Source organism: Ammospiza caudacuta, chromosome 2, assembly GCF_027887145.1.
Source record: "Ammospiza caudacuta isolate bAmmCau1 chromosome 2, bAmmCau1.pri, whole genome shotgun sequence".
Lineage (NCBI taxonomy): Eukaryota > Metazoa > Chordata > Aves > Passeriformes > Passerellidae > Ammospiza > Ammospiza caudacuta.
The window spans coordinates 69,812,583-69,834,466 of NC_080594.1; the positions used below are offsets into that span (position 1 = coordinate 69,812,583).

A 21,884-nucleotide genomic window follows, 5' to 3' on the forward strand; every position below is an offset into this window, starting at 1 on the left:
CATCTTCACAGAATATGGCCATTCAACTAGGATCCTACATAACTGCTACAGGAATAGCATTCTTATGGTGAAATCCATAAATCAGTGTGATTGCAAACTAAGCTTTCAGAAGGCAAAATTATTCTCTGATCCAAGAAGAAACAAAAACCTTTTACCTCAGATTTTCCACTAGAAGGTAACAAATCTGTGTGTATCACAACCTAATAGTGAGTACTCACAAGAGAAAAGTAGAAGAGAGGATTCACTAGCCTATAACTAAAGCTTAAATAACTTCACTCAGTTTCTTTCTGAGTACCTTGAGCATGTCGAGGTACATGACTACCTTAGCTGCTTAAATAATTAATCCCAGAGTCCCTTTTGAAGTGAACCAACTTGTTGCCTTTACATCAAAAAGGCTGGGAGCACTTCTGGAAACAGCTCTCAACAGGCAGTGGGGGAACCTGCATGAGCTGTGACTCTGACTTACACAGTTTTCCAACAGCATCTTTTAAACTTTACATATATATGTAGTGTTGTATGCTACAATGTTGCAAAATGTGTAAGTTCTTAGTGATTAATAAAAGAGTTCCATTTCTGCAAGTAATTCTTGGTTTTAAAAAGATTTTATGACTGAAAAATGTAAGGGACTCACTGGAACTTAAAATTAGTGAGCTTCCAGAAGCAGTTTTCAATGATAAATTCTCTTGTGATAAAGTAGAATATAGCTAGCTGTTCAGTGGGATGATAGTATGACAAAATTATGACTGTTTTCAGGAGATGACAGGTGGCCTGAATTACACCTTAATTATTATTTTTAAAACTATGAAAAAATAAATTTACAAAATTGAGTCAGTTTATTTTTCCACTGATACATCAACTAGTGAACACGACAGAAGCTTTCACATTAATTATAATGACTACTTCCTTAATGAAGTGCAAAAATGTTTTGTGTAATTTGTTCAGTCTCTTGAATTAGGTTATAGTTTGTCACTCTCAAAGCAGGACTTTGTTGTTTATTCCTACAGTAAGTCAGTTCAGCCCCAACAGATAACCAGCTTCTCATCCTATAACACCCATCAAAACCAAGGTTAACAATGATTTAACACTAATAACCAAAAGACTGTGTTAACATGGAATGTATTTTAAAATATGTAAGCAACAGCACTCAGTTTTATCGGTGTCTATCTTTTTAACCAACACAGAATCTCAGAATATTTAATCCCTGAGCATAAAATACATGCCTGAAAAATAGATTTGCTTCTCAAAATTACTATGTAATTAATTCCAATTTATAGTTTCTAGGCCCTGAAATACTCACAGAAATCAACTCTATTCATTTCAGTAAGTTAAATATATTTTTAAGGCCTTGCAGGATTGAGACTGTCAGGAGGAAATACTTCTAGCTACAGATTTCATTTCTTGGCAATATGATGCGGATAGAGTAACAATGATAATTATATTTTAACCATTCTTTCAGTCTGCCTAATACAACATCAATAACTATGAGCCAGAGAAAATGAAATTATTTAATTATGTGATTAATCTTTCTTTAAACACCAAATTATTTCATCATCTACTTTAGCAAAAACATTACCACACTTTATCAATTGCTGCATTTGTGAATGATGCTTGCCCTCCAAGCCAAAATAATCCACACAAAACCTTTCAACTCTCTCCTTACTCTAACTCCCCATTAAAATGCTTTGTGGTGCAAAGAATTTTGTACAAGAAGGAAGTTGGAATATATTAATATTGATTCAGACCCACAGCAAGAGAGAAAATAAGGATGAGATTAGAAATTACATCTTCAGATTACCATTCAAGAAAAGAAAAAGAATGGTTTAATAGAGGAGAGCAGTTATAATTCGTGCACATGAAACATTTTAGAGGAAGCTTAATATCCTTCCACTGGAACAGTCTGGATTCAGATTGGAATAGTTATACAGAATCATAAAGTAACCTGTTTAAAATAATAATAATAATAATAATAATAATAATAACAATAGCAACAATAATTACTCAGATTAATTTAATGTAAAAGCAATGTAATAAATAAAACATGCTTTGAAATTACTTTTTTAATTGACAAAGATATATCTATAGATATATATCAATATGTGAAGGAGCATTCTTATCCCACCCTATGTCAGCAATTTCCAAAAGCACTTTATATTCTCATTTTATCTTTGAAAGATGCAGTTCCTGAAATAAGCACAAGAGATTGCAGTTACTCATTTTGTCACCTGTAGGTTTCAGACTCAGTAGGCCAAGTTGCAAAAGAATTAAGCAAGGAGTTTTAAAAGCAGCTTCAAAACCTAAAATACTGAAGAATAATTACAAAAATAATTAGAAAAGTGAAAAAATTGCTTTTTAAAGTTTGTTTGAAAAACAATGGAAATATCATTTTGTGTGTTATATAGCTACTCCAGACATAAAAGTAGAAAGGTATATCATACATTCAGGATGTACAGCACTTTTCTGATTGATCACAATTACAATCATCCAATGTTTCAACTTTAGACAACTTTTGGAGCATATTAGCCAAGAAAAGATCTGCAGTACACAGAGACATCAGATCAAAGTTAACTGTGATGAGCCATACATTTTTGGAAGGACTTCAAGGTGTTACCTAGATAAACTGGAAACATCAAGTACAACTGTTTGAGCCTACATCAAATTCTTTCCTCTGACTACACAATTTGTAACATAGGCAGATTTTGATTCTCTGGACAATTTCTGAAGCTCCTCATTTCCTGTTATTACACATTCCTCATTTTGTCACACTATCAAAGGTCCTACATATTTATTTTCATAAAAATAAGATTATCTTTTGTGAAGTGACCAGTCTTCTATAAATCTGGGAGCATTCTGTCCACTGTCTTTCATTAAGGTCAAAATTGACCTTAATGAAAGACTGGATAGATCAGCAATGGGGGTTAATATCTAATTGTAATAAAATGGACAGAATATCAACTGATGGGTGATCCTCACTTCTTCAATTTATAGTTCATTAAAAACATGTGGAATATTATACCTTTTTTCTCTTTTATTTTCCTTCTGTATACCATTCGTACATCTCATCTTAGTACACAAGTACTTCCATAAAGCAAGTTCATTCTAACTGATAATGCAATGTTCTCTGGATGCATTTTCAGAGTTTATATCAATGATATAAAATATTTTCAAGGGTGCCTTAATTTGGCCTCCTACAAAAAAATACAGTACTGGAATATCACGAGAAATCTCAGGATACAGCTTAATACGAGCATTATTTGCACACATAAATGATGCATGCAGAACCAGTCACCTCAGAAATCAAAATTTCCTCCTTTAAATCTCTCTTTCTGTATTATGCAGCACATTTTGAAAAAAGGAAAAATTTCAAGTAAAAATCATAGCATTGTGTATCCTAGGTATACCTAGTAATTGCAGACCTCTATACTTAAAGAGCATTAAATAGCACATAATTGTTTGTGTGATCACTTATACTTTCTTGTAGGCAGGAAGGAAACTTAGTTATTACACTCAGATTATTAAATCAATCAGAAAGTTTAAAAAGAAGAAGTTATTACAAAGAAAAAATAACAGAGAGAGTAGGGGTAGGAAGCACTTATTAGTCTGGAAGTTTTATTTTTTCTGCTTAAAGCTGGATGCTAACAGGAAATTCACACTTCACAAACTTCTTAAATTAAGAACCATCTTTTGGAATTCCTGACATATCAAGAAAGACTGAGAGAGCTGGGAGTGTTCAGCCTGAAAAGGCATGGGTGTATCTTTCTAATGTGTATGAAAACCTGGTAAAGACAGAGACGGAACCAGACTTCTCAAATGTGGCCCAACAAACACAAAATGAAACACAGGAAAGTCCATTAGGAAAGTAAAAAAAAAAATTCCAATATTATTATTGGAGTAGTGAAACACTGTAACAAGTTCAAAGAGACATCATGGTGTCTCTATCCTCAAAGATACTCACGGAATCTCAAGCGTACCCAGCCCTGAACAACCTGCTCTGAGTGATCTTGCTTTGACCAGCAGAGGCTGGGCAAGGTGACCTCCAGCGGTGCCTGACAACCTCAGCTAGTCAGTGGTTATTTAGAGGTTTTCTTTATGTACAGTCAAAATATGGAGTAAAATTTTACAATTGGAAAGATTTTTCTCATACCAACTAATGTGGCAGCACATAACAATGGCACCCACATCATCTATCACAGTTATCGCTGTCTTTTCTTTGTAGGGCTCTTAGAGTGGTTTTGCTACTTATTTACAATGTAGACGCACAAATTTTCATTGTTTTGAACTCACAAGATCAGACTGTAAGTCTATCTTTTACTTGCCTGCCTATAAAATGCCGGAATGACTGTCATGTAGCACTGCTGTCATGATGCTCTTTATCTTTGCTGAAACTTTGCATACCTCATGGAACATTAGACCCCAGAGCTCTCTTTTATCAGAGATATTGTTTGCATTTTTTGTGCTGTTTGAGACTCCACACCACCACAATGGGAAAAATATCATACCACTCCTTCTGTTGTGGTAAGCCATGTAATGTGAAACCAGTCCAAATGTGATAGCAATTGCATTTGAACCTTTCTTTTGCAAGAGACTCACAAAGCATTACCATCCAAAGTGGATTTGATGAATGATAACCTTACATATGCCTATTTTCTTTAATTTTGAATTATTTTCTTCTAATTTTTTTTCAATCATCATTTTTAAAAGATTTGCATCTGGTTTTGTGGGCTCATACTCTAATAAATTGGATCTCTGGTTTTAGTACCATATATTTTTACTGTTAACTTGTTATGGCCAACTTTAAAGGACTAGAGAGGAATTGGATACTTTTAGGCATTAGTTGTGGTTTTAAACTGCTTTCTTAAAATAAAAAATCAAAAGGTGATCTGCTCTTAGATATTAACTGTAACACAAAACCCGGAATGATACTGTTGACAAGGTTTCTTTTCCTGTCTCCCTCTTTTTCGCCTGCTTATTTGTCTCTGACTTCTTTCATCTCCTTTCTACTTTTCACATGCAATTTTTTCTTTGATATTTTCTTGCCTTACTTCCCCCAAATAATTTCCCTTTGCTTCTGCAATTTTTGATCTCTCCCTCATGAACACGAATGTTTCCGCCCAATAAAAACTTTCATTCTCTGCCCACATCTACTATTCTCACATTGCATTCACTCTGCACAATCTCTATTTTCTATATAAGATTTTATCCTGTAAATTCTATTCTATAAAGTATTTCAATCCTTTTTTTTTCTTTTTTTTTGCTAGTCACACCTGCCCAGACTACTACTGTGAGTTCTACTTGCCTGACACTTTCCCCTACTCCCCTACACTCTGTCTCATCCCTCTTTCCCTCTCTTTATTTTATACCTCTCTCCTACACATCTTTGTTATCTGATCTCCCTTCATTTCTTCATTTTATCACTTCTCTTCACCTTTAAAAAATTTTAAATGTCAAATAAAATATATTTCTAGCTATACGTCTATCTCACCATGTAAAGCAGCTGCTGAGCCTAAGACAAAGTACAGGTCCCCTTTTGTCCACTGAGCTAAGCCTTTTTCACTTTCCTTCTTCCTCCAGACAAGACAATTACATTCAAACAGTTTCTGGTATTTGTTGTTTCCTGAACTGAGCATTTCTTTTGAGATGTTAGTCATCTGTGATGAAAATCATGCCAAGAATCATGTTTGTACTTAGAGAGACGTGATCATGGACATGAACCCAAACATCCAACCATCATCCGGTCCACCAGATCAAGTAATCTTCCTCTCTATTTGATCTGTCTAGTTAATTATTTTTTCCTTAGAGAAAATCAGTGTTAGAGAGACTGAGCCATGCAGATAAGCAGGAAATAACTGGGCAAGAAGTAGAAGCTCAGGTGGACTCTGCTGAAACCAGAGTTTCACTGGTCTGTAATATGAAGAGAGAGAATGTGGCACCCCCAGCAGCTTGACTATTGGGTGCCTCCATCTTTGGGTGACTGTTCATCTCTTCCCTGCAAAACAGCCTTTCTAAATTTAACCATGTCTAAGAGCAAGTCACTGCTAGGAGATGGTACAGTAACTTTCAAAAGAAAATAGTAGTATGAGAAACAGATTGTTACAGGACTTTATATTAGTGTAAAGCCTCAGGAGACATATCAAAAATAGAATTTCAGGATGAAAAATTAAGAAAGACATGTGTGCAGCATGGAGTTATTTTAACTAACTCAGTTTCTTCAGGCAACTATATTCATGATGACATTATCTAATGAAGCAAAGCAGCAAAAAAAAGCAGAAGATATCTGATCTATTAAAAATGAATAGGGAGATTATTGTCTAATGATAGGTAATTCATGCTTTGAAAGGCTTTTGCTTATAAAGAAAAAGAACAGGGGGAAAAAATTAATAAAGGATTATTATTTGTTCAGTTATTCTGAAGTACTAAGCTGCCACAATTTCCATTACACACAACATGTTTGTGTACCAACAGTGTGACATTAGGGGAACTATTGTGATATTTGTCTGCTGCTTTCCTAGACTGTTAATCTATTAACAAGTGGATACAAGCCATGAATTCCAAAGATTGCCCGTGTGAAAGTGTTTCTAGCGATCCTACCTGTTGGCGGGATGATTCCAGGAGACATTAGGCCTGGGACAGAATGTGGCATGATATGAGAATTCTCTGGGGAGGTGACACTTTGAGTCCTCTTAGGAGGCCTTCCAGGTCTAGAACTGAAACAAACAAACAAAAAAATTTTTACAATTAAGCTGTTGTCTTACACATCATTTCAAAGTTGTTTCAAGTGGTAACATGGACTGTAAATAAATTTGTTTCAAGGACGGTTGCTTTTGCAGTTAGATGTAATAGACTTCCATCACTAATTAGATTACATGCTGAATTCATTTTCCTCATTGAAGATCAGCCGCTCTTGATGCATAATTCATAGCCTGCACCTCGTTACCTGCTTCTTCATATTAATATCTATACACAGTTTGAATTGCCTCGTTTGCATATGCTAAAGTTCTGCATGCAGCCTTCAGCACGAAAATTATGCACTAACTTGTAATAATTATTACAGTCAGCCTGCTATTGATTTATGAGACTTTTAAAAACCAAATATGTGTAGTACTTGTAATGAATGATATTTTAAGGTTCTTCAGGAAATTAAAAGGCAATGGCTGCCTAAGGAAATGTTCTGCTTGTTTGATTTAATACTACAGTTAGCTGGGAGGTGGAATGAAAGAGTGATTCAGACCTATAGCACATTTTTCGATGATATGTTTTATTACTTCGCACTGCTAGCCTGATATCTAGATGATAAATGACAATACATATCTAATGTGTGAAAAGGTCTTGCAATTTCTTTATTTTTTGTCATTTAAAAGATAAGTCAAGTTATCATTTAACCCTTATTCTATTTAAAGTGAAAATCTCACTAAGACACCTTACTTTAAATATACTACTTTATGTCAGAAAGGACTCGGAATTATTTGTACAATATTGTTGAGCAAAAGCCATCACAGCAGCTCACATGTCTCCAGTATGGAAAAATAAAGGCCTTCAGGTTTAAGCACTCCTTATCTGTTAAATGCTCACATACACAACTTTCCAACTCCTGGACTGCCTCAGTAGCACACAAATTAGAGACAGATGATAATGAAAATACTTATTGCCAACTTATATACAAATATGTACCTGCTCATACAATATATATCCAAAGGCTTGGATTCCTATGTACAGATCATAGCATGGTACCACTGCAACATCCTGCAACTGCTCATTTAGGGGACATTGTGGAATAACTTCATGGAATAAGGTGATGTGCTGCTCTAAAACTGCAGTGTTAACTTATGATCTGACAAACATTTGAAGTTCTTAATTTGTCTCAGAGCAAGAAAGAAAAGAAAGGTGGGTATGAAAGGTTTTCCTCCTTAGGTTCTCATACTAACAAAATTCTAATTTCTAGCTATGCTGGGACTGCAGAACGAGGCAGATAATAAAATACCTCTGCTTTCTATTCATATTAGTTTCCATTGTGTTTGGAAATACTTTCTTTTTTTTTCTTTTTTTGGCACCTTCTACAACCTAACTTTAATAAACCAAAAACAATCAAAGTACAGAGCATTTTCTTGAAGTTTAATGACTCAAGGCATTGAGTCATTAACCTTAACTGATCATTAATTCCTAACTTAATGTCCTGAGCTGAGGTCATTATTAAAATTATAAGCTTGGTAATTTCTTTGATTGGTTTGGCATTTTTGATTTTCTTTAGTGTAAACAAAATTGTCATATGTTCAAAACAACGAGAAAAACAATTGCAGAAAAACAGTTGTAGAAAAAGCACATTGTCTTATTCCAGCTCAGAAAACCAAATTAAATGACTTCAGATTTTCTTTGATATTTCCTTTGTGATTTACAATAAAAATAAATATACCATGAATACACATAAAACTGAACAAAACATTATAGACAAAAATGATCCGATTTAAATGGAGTGTTTCTAATATATTCACGCACCAAAAAATGCCAGTGTGTAGGAAAACTTTAATGGTTTCATTTAAGTATCTATGATGAAGTAGTCAAATCACTATTGTGATATGACCATTGCAGGGTCTGACAGCAGCAAAACAGAACACAAGCAATGTGGCACAATGCACAATGTACCAGTAACTTCTAGGTCTTTATAAAAAGCAAGTTCACACCTGCAAAGACTTTCTTTGATGTTAACTACCAAGTGTAGCCATGATGAAGCCTGGATGCTTTTGTCTTTGATTTTGAGGAATAAAACCACTCCTCTTCAAAGCCTAAGGGAAGGCAGTCATGGACCAAATCTCTAAACAAAGGTCAGCAGCAAATTATAGGTGAGTGATACTGAAATACCCAAGGCAGAACTCTTCCTTTGGTCACCCTCCAGAATCAAATTGCTTGTGCTATTGTGTACAAAAGCAGTGGGGTGTTACACTCAAAGCCATAAATTAGTCCAGCAACCCAACCCCATTCCATGATTTATCCCAAAATTTATCCCGAAAGTAAATGTTTTCTAAAGTCCCAAACTTCCAATTCCAATCTTACAAATAATATTTCAGCCAGTAGATGGTTGGGCACTGGAAGAGGCTCCCCAGGGAAGTGGTCACAGCACCAAGCCTGGCAGTTCAAGGAGTGTTTGGACAATGCTCTCAGGCACATGGTGTGACTTGGGGATGGTCCTGCGCAAGGGCCAGGAGCCAGACTTGGTCTTACAGAGCCATTCCAACTCAGCTTGTTCTGTGATTCTATTTAAATGTAATTTCTGAGAAGGAAACCTGTTTAATCCTGATAAAAATTTTAAGTGACACTGGTTCCAATCTACTATTAAAAGGAATTTACCTATTTAAGAGATGTCGGGTTTTTCCTAATAACAAGGCAGAAAAACACTGTAAGGCAAATTAAGAATTATTTCTTAAGGCCTGGAAGATCTGATTTAGAGGCATGGTAGACTATGCAATACACAATTAAAATGAATATATCTAATTGTCCTTAATAACTGATTGAATAGCAATACTTGACTTAATTTGTTAGTTGTCATTTGTTAAGCGTTTGTTTCATTAACTAGTACTAACTTGAAATACTACCATTTTGTAAGATTCATTTTCAAACTGTAAGAATTGCAAGAATTTCATATAAATCATTACCAAAGTCATACAGAAAATGGCATAAAAACAATACTTTAAAAAACAATCACTTTGACTAGAATTGAAAACTCGCATGTTGTTTTGTAGTTCATTATCATTTTTATAGCTATATGATAAACTCTTTAAAAAAACATCAAAAGCATAGCAAATTAGTTTAACTATCATAAACAGGACGATAAAAATAGGTTAATAAATCATTTTGTTGGTATTTTTCATAAACTCTAGTATAGTAAAGACCTACTTATTTTTAGATTAGGGCACGTTCATTTTCATTACAAGATAAGAAATCTTCAAAATACTCATCATATGCCTATTTCTGTATCTAAATCAGTAGATTTATCTTCAGTATAAAAAATTAAACATAATTTAAATAGGTATGAGTTGATTTATTATGTAAAAGATACATTTAAATTCCAGAACAGTCAGTAATCTCTTTTTCTGGTTGACGACACTATGATACAAAAATCATCATTTAAAAGCTGATGATAATACTATTTTTACTCAAATTTAGATTTTGTAGATAAGCGTTTATAGACATAAAAAAAGGTAAGATTTTGTCTTTTATCTGAATACAATTTTCGGAAGAACTACATTGTTTTTCCCAAAAGCACACATGACTTCTTATGGAAATGCTAATTATCTCAATGGGTAAACTCAAAGATAACCCATTTTGATTTTGAAGATGTCTAAAGTCTGGATTTTTAGAGCTAAGATAAACAGTGTGAAATGCCAAAACCCCAAAAGCCAAAGTGAATACCTTGTGAATACCTAGGGTTATAGCACAGAGAAGTTAAGGAGTGTTTTGGGACTCCACAAGAAGACACTGGAAGAAACAATGCTACATCTGGAAGACACAGCTGATGTCTTCCTGTCTACTATTTCATTCTTCAAAGAGTAAATTAAACAAAGCAGAAACTAGACAATATCAACAAAGATTAAAGGAAGCCACAAGATTAACTGTTCTAAAGACCAGGGTAGAAGTCTATAGGGAAGTTAGCAGTTCCTTGTGAACTGTATTAAAAAAGATATCTGTCTTAAAATAGAGTGTCACTCTGCTTTTAGATATATGAATAAGTTATTTTCTGCTCTAAAATTTAAATTTTCATACCTGAGATAACATATATTGAAGAAGAAAATGAAAGCTTTCTACGGGACTATGTATTACTAACTTAGTAGTCAAGTTTTTTTCAAGTGAAACACCTAAATGAATTTATTCCCATGAAAATCTATCAGCCTTCTATAAACTTGTGTCAGTTTGTGATAAAATGATCAGACTTTTTTCAAGTCTTATAAGATATTCCTACAGACAACTGATCTTTATTTTTGGAGAAATTATCATGGTTTACAGTCACAATATGCCATTATGAGAATGAGGAACTCAAGGTGCAGATTAGTGAATCTTGCAAGTCTCATGGACTTTCTTCACTAACATCAGCTAATTAGATAACCAGAACACTTTCCAGAATGACTGAAATTAAATCCATCAATTTTCAGCCAGATTTGTATTTCATCTCTTCAATTTCATAAATACATCAAGGAATACTCTGGCTGTAGCATTTTCATCTTTGAAGAAAAAGGGTGTATTTGTGTACTGCACTGTGATTAGCATGAGAAGCAATTGAGACTATTTAAGGCAGAGAATATGGTTATTTCTCGGTCTTTTGATCAACATATATTAGTCTTCTATCCTTCCTGTCTTACCAAATCTAGAAAACAACAGATGGCTGAATTAAAGAATAAGAAATGGAAGAGTCTGTGTTCCTTATCAGTTAAAATGTTGTGCTTTGATAATATTTTTAAAGTTTTGCGTAATTTCAATTACATTATCAAGTATGAGCTCGCTCCTAGAAATGTTTTGATAGTGCTAAACAATTAAAAGCAGATGTAATCAAGAGAAAACCTGGCCCTGTACAATCACATGGAAAGAGACAACAGGACAATAGTATGGGCTTATCTGCTCGGCTTTAAATGTAACTGAATGCATCTAAGGCTGCATTCAGCCCTTATTACTATCTGCCAGAAGACAGACTTGATGTTAAAATTTAAGGGTCTCATCCTTGAAAGCCTTAGATAAGTAGACTTCCCACTGATTTCTGTTAAGACCTTTGAGCACCAAGGAAGGTTTGGCTCCAAAACAGCTGAAACTCTTCATGAGTAGTATATAATTCTCAGAGCACATCACTAGCAGTTACAGATGACTAACTGCATGGCAAAATATGTGCTAGGAAACTAGAAGTATTCAAAAATGTTGAGATAATTCTGTGATTTATCTTTCTCATGTCCTGATTTTGAGGAACAATTGTGCAATATTAACACTTGATAAATCAAGTTTTACTCCTTTAAATTATTTTTATTATATATATAAAGTACCTATAAAGAAAACTGCAAGTAAGAGGGCAAACTGCCTTTCCTGCCAAAATTACTGAATTTCAGGGTTTGTTTTCTACATGTAAAGGTTTATTTTTAATCTTGTCTGTGAGCAAGTTTAGTGCACAGAAATATCGTCCTCATCTGTAGCTGGGCATACATGATGCAGTGAGGTTACCATTGGCCAGGCAGTTTTATAATCAGTAATATTGGGAAGTGGCAGGAAAAGTTACATGCCAGAAGTGATAGGAAGCAAATCTGTAACAAGGATTTGGTGTATTCATTTAATGTATTTTTTAAGTTCTTAGAACTGCTGAAACAGTTTAGAATATCAACACCAATTTTAGCTACATCAGCACTTATGCATCTCATTTAGGTACATTTTGAAAATCTATGCTTTATTTCTCATCTGTTCCACCTCCCCTTAGTGCTTCAAAGCCTGACACAGAACTTTTGACCTCAAAGAAGCAGGCAGAATGACATTTAGGTGATCAGCCACTGGAAGCAGTCATGTGCTCGCCATACAATGGACACTGCAAAAGGGCAGAAGATGTCGCTTGCTGACTTAATGCAAAGACAGAGATGCCCTGTGACAACCTGTAACCACAGGCAGTGGGCTCTTCCCACGCGGCATTTCTGGGGTTTGGGATAGCTGCTGTGCTGCTCTCACCATACGTGCAGCCTTCACACTTGCACGACTTGAGCCAAGGGCGTGTCAGTACTGAAAAACAAGGTCTAGGAAGACTGACTAAACCTTTTGTGTAATTTAATTCCTTTGCTTGGAAAACACTTGCTTGCCAAGGTAACCTTCATAAATATTTCTGATGCACTGAACTAGCATTTTAAAGGCAAAAAAATGACAAAGTACATCGATCCAAACCTTATACTTTACTATTTTAGGTTTTCCCCTTCTGCTCCCACTCAAGAACAAAGTAAAAAATGCAATTCTAAGACACAGCATACACTTATTTTGGCAGTTAGTAAAACAACCATCAGAAGTCACACCATGTCCTTTTTACTTGCAGCAGTCTTGTAAAACAATAAAACTCTCAGTGCAATTACCTTAAATTTATTTTTCTTCTCACAATTAAACAGAAAATGTTCTCACACAATAAGTATGCTGAACTCATGATATATTAGGAGTTACTGAGACAGCAAACAATGCTGATAAAAATAAATACAAAGATCTGTTTCAAAATCTTCATAAAGAAGTGCATGAATGATCTCCAAAAGAATTAGGTTGTGTTACAGAGTGAGCAGTGGAGAAATCATGCTGATGAAACATTACTGCATTTCAGTAACAGAACACTTGACTGCTATTTTTGAACCAAAATGGCCAAAAAGTGGATATTGGGTCAGACACGCAATACCAGCTTATCAGTGGAAGAAAAATAAATGGAAGAAAATATATTTCACTTCGTATCCCATTCCAAAGTCATTTACTGCAGTAATACAGGAGCACAGGTTAGTCCTTGGATTCTACTCTTTTGCTGGGGTAGAGAAGACCTTGTTGAATTACTTCTTTTCCTAGCAGAACTGTCATGTAAACAGCATGTCATTTTCATCCTCCTCAACACTGCAGCCCAAATCACTCTGCTTTTCAGCAAGATTAGTAATATTTTTGATACAAGAGTCTAAGATACAAGGTACAAGAGTGCAAGAATATATAAAATATATATTACAGCAACACCTGCCAGTTCTCCCTTGATGGCTGAAGTCCTACTACAAACACAATGAAAGAATCTAAGAAAAAGATTCTCTGTGACTGATGATAATACTTGAATATATGAATGATCTAAAGGGCAAGAAATTAAATAAAACCAGTTAGAAATCTGAGTGTTACTGCCGTAAGTTACAGTACCAGGTTTAAATACAGCTGTGATTGTACATAAACTCAAAATATTACTGGCATATGCCTGTTCTCTTAATGAAATTGAGATCTGTAAATAATCTATTGCAAATAGAGAAAAACAGATAAGAAATGAAGGCAATTCTGTTGGGTGGCAGAATTATGATGTCAGAAGTAAATTAAGTCAAAAAGCTCACTGCTTCATCTAATTAGCTGAAATACTAGATCTTCCTGAAAGTTCTTAAAACACGTAAGTATGTTGGCACTCGTGATTATGCAATAACTGTGAAACACAAGCTTCTGATGATGACAGCCACACAAGGCACAGTTGAAAATAAGTCCGAATGAACAATGAAATGCAATTATTAAAGAGAACTCATGCGCAGATTCAAACCATATTGATTTTTTTTTTCATTATATAAACCTTGCTTCAGAAACAGTACTCAGAAATCACAGCATTGGTGATCCTGGATAAAGTTATTTAGGAATACTGGCAATATCAAGAAAATAAACAAAAAAAAACCAAGAAAACAATAACAAGAAAACCTTGAAAATTTGTACTTATTTCCTCAATTTACACTGCTGTCTTTTCAGAAGAATTCTGCAACTATCAAAAAAATTTGGAAAAAAAAAGTGGAAAAAATAGTGATATAAAGTGCATGCTTCCCACAAAATGCTCTTTCTGTCAAGTTATAACAGATGCCTTTCCCATTTCACTCAACCTTACAGCATAAACCCCACCCAAAATTTAAATATGCAAGCTAAATGATTCCTTCTAACAGTGTTATTCACCCACATGAAACCCCAAACTATAACAGATGCAAAGCCTATTTTTTCCTCAACTGTTTTCATCTTTTCTTAGGCTTTTAATTCTAAAAACATCCCCTCAAAACATCATCTACTATATATACTATAAAAATGTCAAGCATGGAGTTAATAGGCCAGAAAGGCAGGTTTCATCCACAATGACACAAATCTAAAAAAATTTTAAGCTTTCATTTTTTTACAAAAGTTTTTAGTTCAAGTTGCTGAGATGATTCCTAATGTAAAGCAAGCCTAACTCTTGTGGTTATGTGTGTTAGAGTCTGCATATGGCCTGAAACAATGATTTAAATGTATGAACTTTAGTTGGAATGAACAGTCCTGCTTCAAGGCTTGTTTTCCAACCATCTGTATTCATCTCTGCATATGACTTGCACATGTAATTACAAATTTGTGAACATAAATCAGATAATTGCACGTACAAATAACCAATTAGACTCAAAGCAAAAACAGGCCATATAACAGCATACTCCTCTTTGGAACACATATGTAACCATACTTAAGCAACTATCTTTATTTAAGAAATTTTTGTTTAACTTCTTTAGAAAAAAATATTATTTGATTTGTCTTTCATCAGAACATACTGGGGAGCAGCTGCCATTTTGAGAGCCACTTAAAAACAAGAGCAGAAATGCTACAAGATAAAGCATCTACATAAGGTGCAAGCCCACCCGTGCTCCAGGGGTCACAGAGCTAGTGTCCATTTCTGTCTGTATTGGACATAAGATACATAAACACATCAGTGATGATTTAACTTTAAAAAAGAAAAAAATACTGTAGCATTCAAGGTATTTAGTGAAAATATTCTGGTTCTCCTGGCAGTGCAATGATTAATATGCTATTTTTATTCATAACAGTTGATAATGAAGTTCTATCATATGAGTGTATCCACTGTAGTATCTGAATGCACTCGTCAGTTAATTGGCCACAATTCCTTATATGAAATGCTGAAACAAGTGAACTGTCACCTCTTTAATGAAGTTGCCTATATCTTAAACCCTTTGCCCTTTAAAAAACTCTTTATACTCACTATGAAAAATTTTATACCCGCTTCTGCCAGAGACCATGGTTAATGTTCACTGCCCTTTATTCACCTTATTTTTAATTCTGAAAACCCACACTCATTAACCGTACACTTCCAAAGAATTGCTGGAACTGCCTAAATAAAAGCTTGAAAGTGACTTTTATTGTACATTTGAGAGTAACAGTAGTGGTATGAAATATTGAAAAGACTCTCTCCTAGTCTGTACAGCTGTAACTGCTCAGATGGAGTAACACAGATTGATGGTAACCATGCAGTATTCACTAAAATCAAGAATTTAAATCTTTAAATAAGGTGATCTGTGTTTGTATATATTTATAAAGACAAAATAAGTATTAATCTTCTGATGATTACTGAGCATTAAAAATTACAAGTTTCTTTGAGCAGATGATGTCTGGGGTCACAATGAGAGGGTCCATTCTTTGAGTGCACTTCTATTTGGTATCAGTAAGCAAGTCCAAAAGTAGAAACTAAAGAATATGCACAAAATCAGTTTCACCTCTGCCACTCTGACTTCAAATTGTTTGGGACAGTAACCAGCTCTCAGAACAGCCATGGGTTTGTGTAACACCCAGCACAATGCTCATCACTGAAAACCCATGCAGACCAAGAGATACAAGACAGGGATTACCCTTGTAGATGCCCTTTAATTAGTAAATCCTTGTATGTACTCTAAATGTACTTTATACTTCCAAAATAGAGCAAAATATGAACTCAAAAGGAAAAACAAAATTACAGTACACTCCAAAAAACTTACCTGTGTTCCCAGTCCCCAAAATCTGTTTGTGAAATCAAGATGCCTCATGTGTTATAGTGTTCCACCCTTGCAAGTCTAGATGTAGACTTGCTTGGCCACTACATTATGGAATATTGTAAAATAACTTTGTATTTTATTTTCCTTGTGCAAGGCAAGCAACAGAAACAATCAACCTCCCATTTCATTGCAGAGCAGCATCTATAAACATACGAACAGTAGCACAGCATTCCCTCCAAAGCAGTAGTACTATAGTAATTTGAACCATAAAGAATAGCAGTCCAAGACTCCTCCATTCTAAAAAAAGAACCATAAAAAACAGACAGTACTATAGGTCCAAATGGAAATATTACAGTGATTCAAGCAGAGATACTCTGACTTGTTATACTTTTAACAATTCAAAAGTCATTCAGTGCATTTCCATCAAGCTACAGAGGATCCAATTTGGTGACACCTTAAAACATGTTGCCATAACCCTTAGTTGGTGTTTGAAGGTAAATTATTTGCAGGCCTGAAATGCAGCCAGTTCCCCAAGCTGTCCTTTAACCACCTTACATAAAGTCCATCCTCTTAGAAATAACAGTCTGCTACTAATGTGTTATCCTAAGGAAACACTGAAAGGTTAATCAGGCATTTCCAAAAAGTAGTACAAGGAGTATGCTTTTAGATAACAGAGCTGACAAATGTTTCTACTTCTGATTTTTTAAAATTATTATTATGATTATTTATATTTCACTGTAATTCTGGTAATTCCATTATGAATCTGCATACTACAGAATTACATAGGAAGACATCAAAGAATCTATTCTATGGAAAAGCCTAAATCAGTTACTGACAAGTTTATTTTAATATGGATATACTATATTTACTCTGTGACTGGAAGTTACCCATGCTCTATTAGTCCCTTTACCTCTCATCTTCAAGTACCTGGTGAAGATATTAGTCTTTGAAATTCAGTCAAATTTCTGTTGCATTGTGTCTGAAAGATGTGTTCCTCAAAAGCATCTCACTCAAGGCAGAAAAAGAACCTCCAAAATCAAATTACTAAATTCATCAAGTTATTCTAATGCTTACAAATGCATTCTCAACAATGAACTCTCAATAAGAAACTTCCAATCCAATTCATCCTTCCTTTTAAGAACTCACATCTTCAGCTGCATGGGACACATACCACAGGATTTCATGTAAGCGAATTTTAAACAGGAATACAACTTCCAGGATGGGCAAAATGGCACCCAGACCTGCAGCACACTCTCCTGGGGCACAGCTGGCCAGTGTGCACATCCGTATGACACCTGAATGACATACACTGTGCCTGGCACATCTCCATACATGCATGCACACTCTCTTTTGGCTCTGGCCACATAGCTCATAGCACAACAAGAACAAATCCTGACTGAACGTTCAGATGACAATGAAACACAAATTAATCACAATAACTACAAAAAAAAAAAGATTTTCTATCTATGCCCAGAGACAAGTAAAACAAGAGTTAAAATAGGTGCCAATTCACAATTATGTTTTGGTTCGCCATATTTCCTACTTATCTCAAAGCCTTACCTTAGTCTTTGTTCTGTTTTCTTACCAACAAAATTCTACTCTTCTATCACTCTGTCTTGCTCACACACAGAAAAGCTCAGAAAATTTAACATGAAAGTTAAAGGCTCAGGAATGAAAAATCATCCAAATCATCAAACATACTAATAGAAAGAGGGTTTTTTTCCCCTGATTTTGTTCCAGCTGATGTTCTCTGAATGTTCGATGTGGTGATCAAATTGTCATGGATCAAAAAGATACATTTTTGTCAGTGCTAGAGTTTGCCCCAAAACATTATATTTGCTGGAGACTTTGTTTGAGCTTTTGTTGTTTCAAGCTTCAATTCAGTACTGAAGATGATACTAAAGAAAGACCTAGTTGACCAAACCATATGCTTTCCTATGCTGTTTGGAAGTACTTCTGGCAGAACTGGGTTTGGGTGGTAATGGATCAGGTTCTTAAGAAAAAAAAAAAAAAAAAAAACAAAAACAAAAAACCAAAAAACAAACAGCAGAAGACTGTCTCTTTCACAGAACAATAATCAAATTAGACATTATCCTGTCCAGAAATGTGCTTGGTTACATGCTTGGCTGACAGTCAGTGATGTTTCCATGACTTTATTGCTCACCAACACAAAAGCACTCCCAAACTTTAACTGAACAGCGTGTTTATGCAGTTTTTCCAAAAAATTATCAATATTTGAAGAAGGGCAAATTTGAAGAATTTTGTATCAATCAATTATCCTTCTCTAAATTTTCTTGAAATGGATAACAGATATATTCTGTTTTAATTTAACTGTATGAAGTGGCAAAGTACAATAAGTTTGTAATGTTGCTTTCTCATTTTATTTATCAGTATATCTTCATTACACTATCTTTTAAAAGAGATTAAAATTCTAAAGTTTTTAAGCAATATGTGAAAGAGTAAAGCAACCATTTTTTCTCATTTATCCCTTTATTTAACAATTTAAGAGGGAAAAAAATTGGCAAGGCATGCTTTGGACTTGTGTGAGCAGGAGATGTAGTCCTTGCAAGAGCGCTCTCTCTCACACAGCAGCCCTTCACAGGAGATATATTTGTTTGCATGAATGTAATGTATATCACATATACATGTGTATACAGGCCAGCACACCCTCTGTGCATGGGAGTCTCTGCGCTGACAGTACCAAGGTAACAGGTGTTCTCATCCCAAAGCACCTTAAATCAAAGGAGGAATCAATCTAGATTTGGTTCTCTTTAGTAAGTACTGACTGCCACCCTCTCTCCCACTGGGCTGCAAGACTATGAACTACTCAGCTGGACTAGAGAAACACACAGCATGCAAACAGTTCCGCTTCTGACTCTTCCACTAAGAGCTAAAGGGTGGAAGATGAGTATTCTCCATTTCCTCACCATGACAGAACCACACTCTTCATTATAGTATCTCCACACTAGGAATGACAGACCTGTCAGTCTGAGGAGGTTTAGGCTGGATATTTGAAAGAACTTAACCACCAGAAGGGTTATCAAGCATCAGAACAGGCTGCCCTGAGAAGCTGAGTCACCATTCCCAGATGTAGCTGGGACGCTTAGGGACATGGTTTAGTGGTGGACTTGGCAGGGTTCAGCTAATGGCTCCGATCGAAATGATTCTGTGATTCTGTATGCAAACACACATTCACAGATGTGTGTGCCTATCTGTTTGTGCAGCATGCGCACACACAGACTACAATCCCTGCAGGTGATTAGCAGGGCACCAACATTAACACAATCATTTAAGAAAGAAAACGAGCCCCATAATCAAATGAAAAACCAGATGTCACTTGCTAATGGATACCGAACCTAGAAGTGTAGTCAAGGATAAACAAAGGGTAATAGAGAGTGTACCTAGTACTCCTTGCACTCTAACTTTTTCTAACTTTCACATATGCCAAACAAACATTTTCCTTTCTACTTCCTTTCCACATCAGGATTGTTAAGACTCAAATATCAATTCAGTCAATTGCAATTTTATAGTGACATAAATTTTTCAAATGACCACAGACCTCTCTTGTAATCCTCTTTGGGTAGACAGACCCTAAGAGCTGTGCCTTGCACTGTCTTGGAAGATTAATGACTCATACTAAGTCAACAATATTATCTGTATGTTCCCCAAAGATCTTAAATTAAAATACACATTCATCCTGGCCCAGCTTAGCATATGTGAAATTTGTTTTTCTTAATGAGATCACAGTTAATAATAATAGAAGCAGGCAACTCTGGAAAATAAGAAACATAAACTCACCCCTGAAAGCTGATTTCCAGGACTAGCACTCTACTGAATACCATTATCTCTGACTAAAAATGGCTTCACTTACCCAAAAAAGGGTCTTATTAGAATTATACATAAAAGTCTTTATAAATAAAAACATATTGTTAAATATTCTGTTGTGTCACAGCCTTGAGAGTTCAGTAAAATTTCATGCAAATCCTTCCATTAAGAGAAATGTTTGTGAAACCATCTGCTTTGCAGAATTTCTTCATATTGGTACAAATACCAAATTTTATTCTATATTACAGCCATTACATGATTCACCTCTTATACCAACTCTTGTGTGTAACATACTAACACTGTTCTAAGTCCTTCATTCTTTCTTTTTCCATTATATACATAACAAACATATTTCTCTTAAAATTTAAACCCTTTTGTAATGGTACCTCACAAGTGGTTTACAACTGCACCATAAACATTACACACATATGATGATATTTAAGCTCACGCTTTTTCATGAAAATGTTTCTTCATTTTATAATCACAATAAAAAGAAAATCTTCAATGGACGAGTTCTATTTTAGAGAAAAAGCAAACATACTTATTTCAACAGGCTTACTGTGAGTTAATTAAAGCGAAAATTATGTAAACACAAGTCAATATTATAAGGCTGCTATGAAGTTTTAATTTTTCTATTGACCTAGTAACAAATTTAAATGCTAACAGTTTGGGAGATCAAATTAAATGAATACAAACACTTTGTTTAATGACATCAGCAGTCAATGCAGAACATCTGTGTTTTACTTTAAAAGTGATCAGAAAATATTCTTTTGTTTACATTACAGATAATCAGGAGGTTTATATTTCTGTGTTTAATTTAAGAGGAAAAAAGGATCATACTACCTTCAGGGCCCAAGGAAGCAATAAGTTACAAATGCAGGATTTCTCTTTTTTTTTTTCTGTTTTGTAACCATGGTAAAACAATAGAAATGAACTTTCCCTGAACCTTTCTCCTTTAATGGCCTGGGTCCATGTTGACCCAGCAAGCTGGAACCTGATACTATCAACCTGACTGCTGCTAAAGCAATCAGATTCAGCAGAAACTATACACAGTGCATTATAACACTCATTTCAGCATCCCACAAAGCCAGTGCAGAGGCAAGCTATTAAAGTATTATATTCTATTGTTTAAAAGTGAGATTAATTCAATAGCTTAAATGCACCCAAAAACACTGAACTAAATGGCAGACTGTACAACTATATTGTTATTCTTTTATAATACTGTACCAAAGTGAAATTGCAGATAAGGTTCTCCCTTCCCCTCTCCCTTCACAAAAAAAGCACTACTGGATGAATTATTAGTAAACAGATTATTTGAGCCATTACAGGTTCATATGATCTTGCATTTGAATGAGGCATGTAATTAAATTATCAGGACTTTGTTCTAAATGCTTGAAAGAAGAAGAGCATGATAACCACATTTTAAAAAGGTAGAATAAAAGAAGAAACTTTTTTTTTTCCTTATAGAGGACTACAGGCAACTAATGTATGAAAGCATAATTGATTAATTCCACTAATTAAGATATTTGTTATTCCTGAAATTGTAGGTTGATAAATAATGTATTAGATGTGACACCATTTCCC

At 34.7% G+C, this 21,884-nt stretch overlaps 1 protein-coding gene across 3 annotated transcripts in view; it reads right to left on the bottom strand.

Moving 5' to 3' along the window:
- Window positions 1-21,884, bottom strand: part of DACH1 (dachshund family transcription factor 1) — a 350,907-nt gene that overhangs the window by 198,159 nt on the left and 130,864 nt on the right. For all 3 annotated transcript variants that reach the window (XM_058824679.1, XM_058824678.1, XM_058824680.1), the window contains exon 2: window positions 6,586-6,701. In XM_058824679.1, the coding sequence (XP_058680662.1) occupies window positions 6,586-6,701 (116 nt within the window). The remainder of the gene's footprint in view (window positions 1-6,585; window positions 6,702-21,884) is intronic.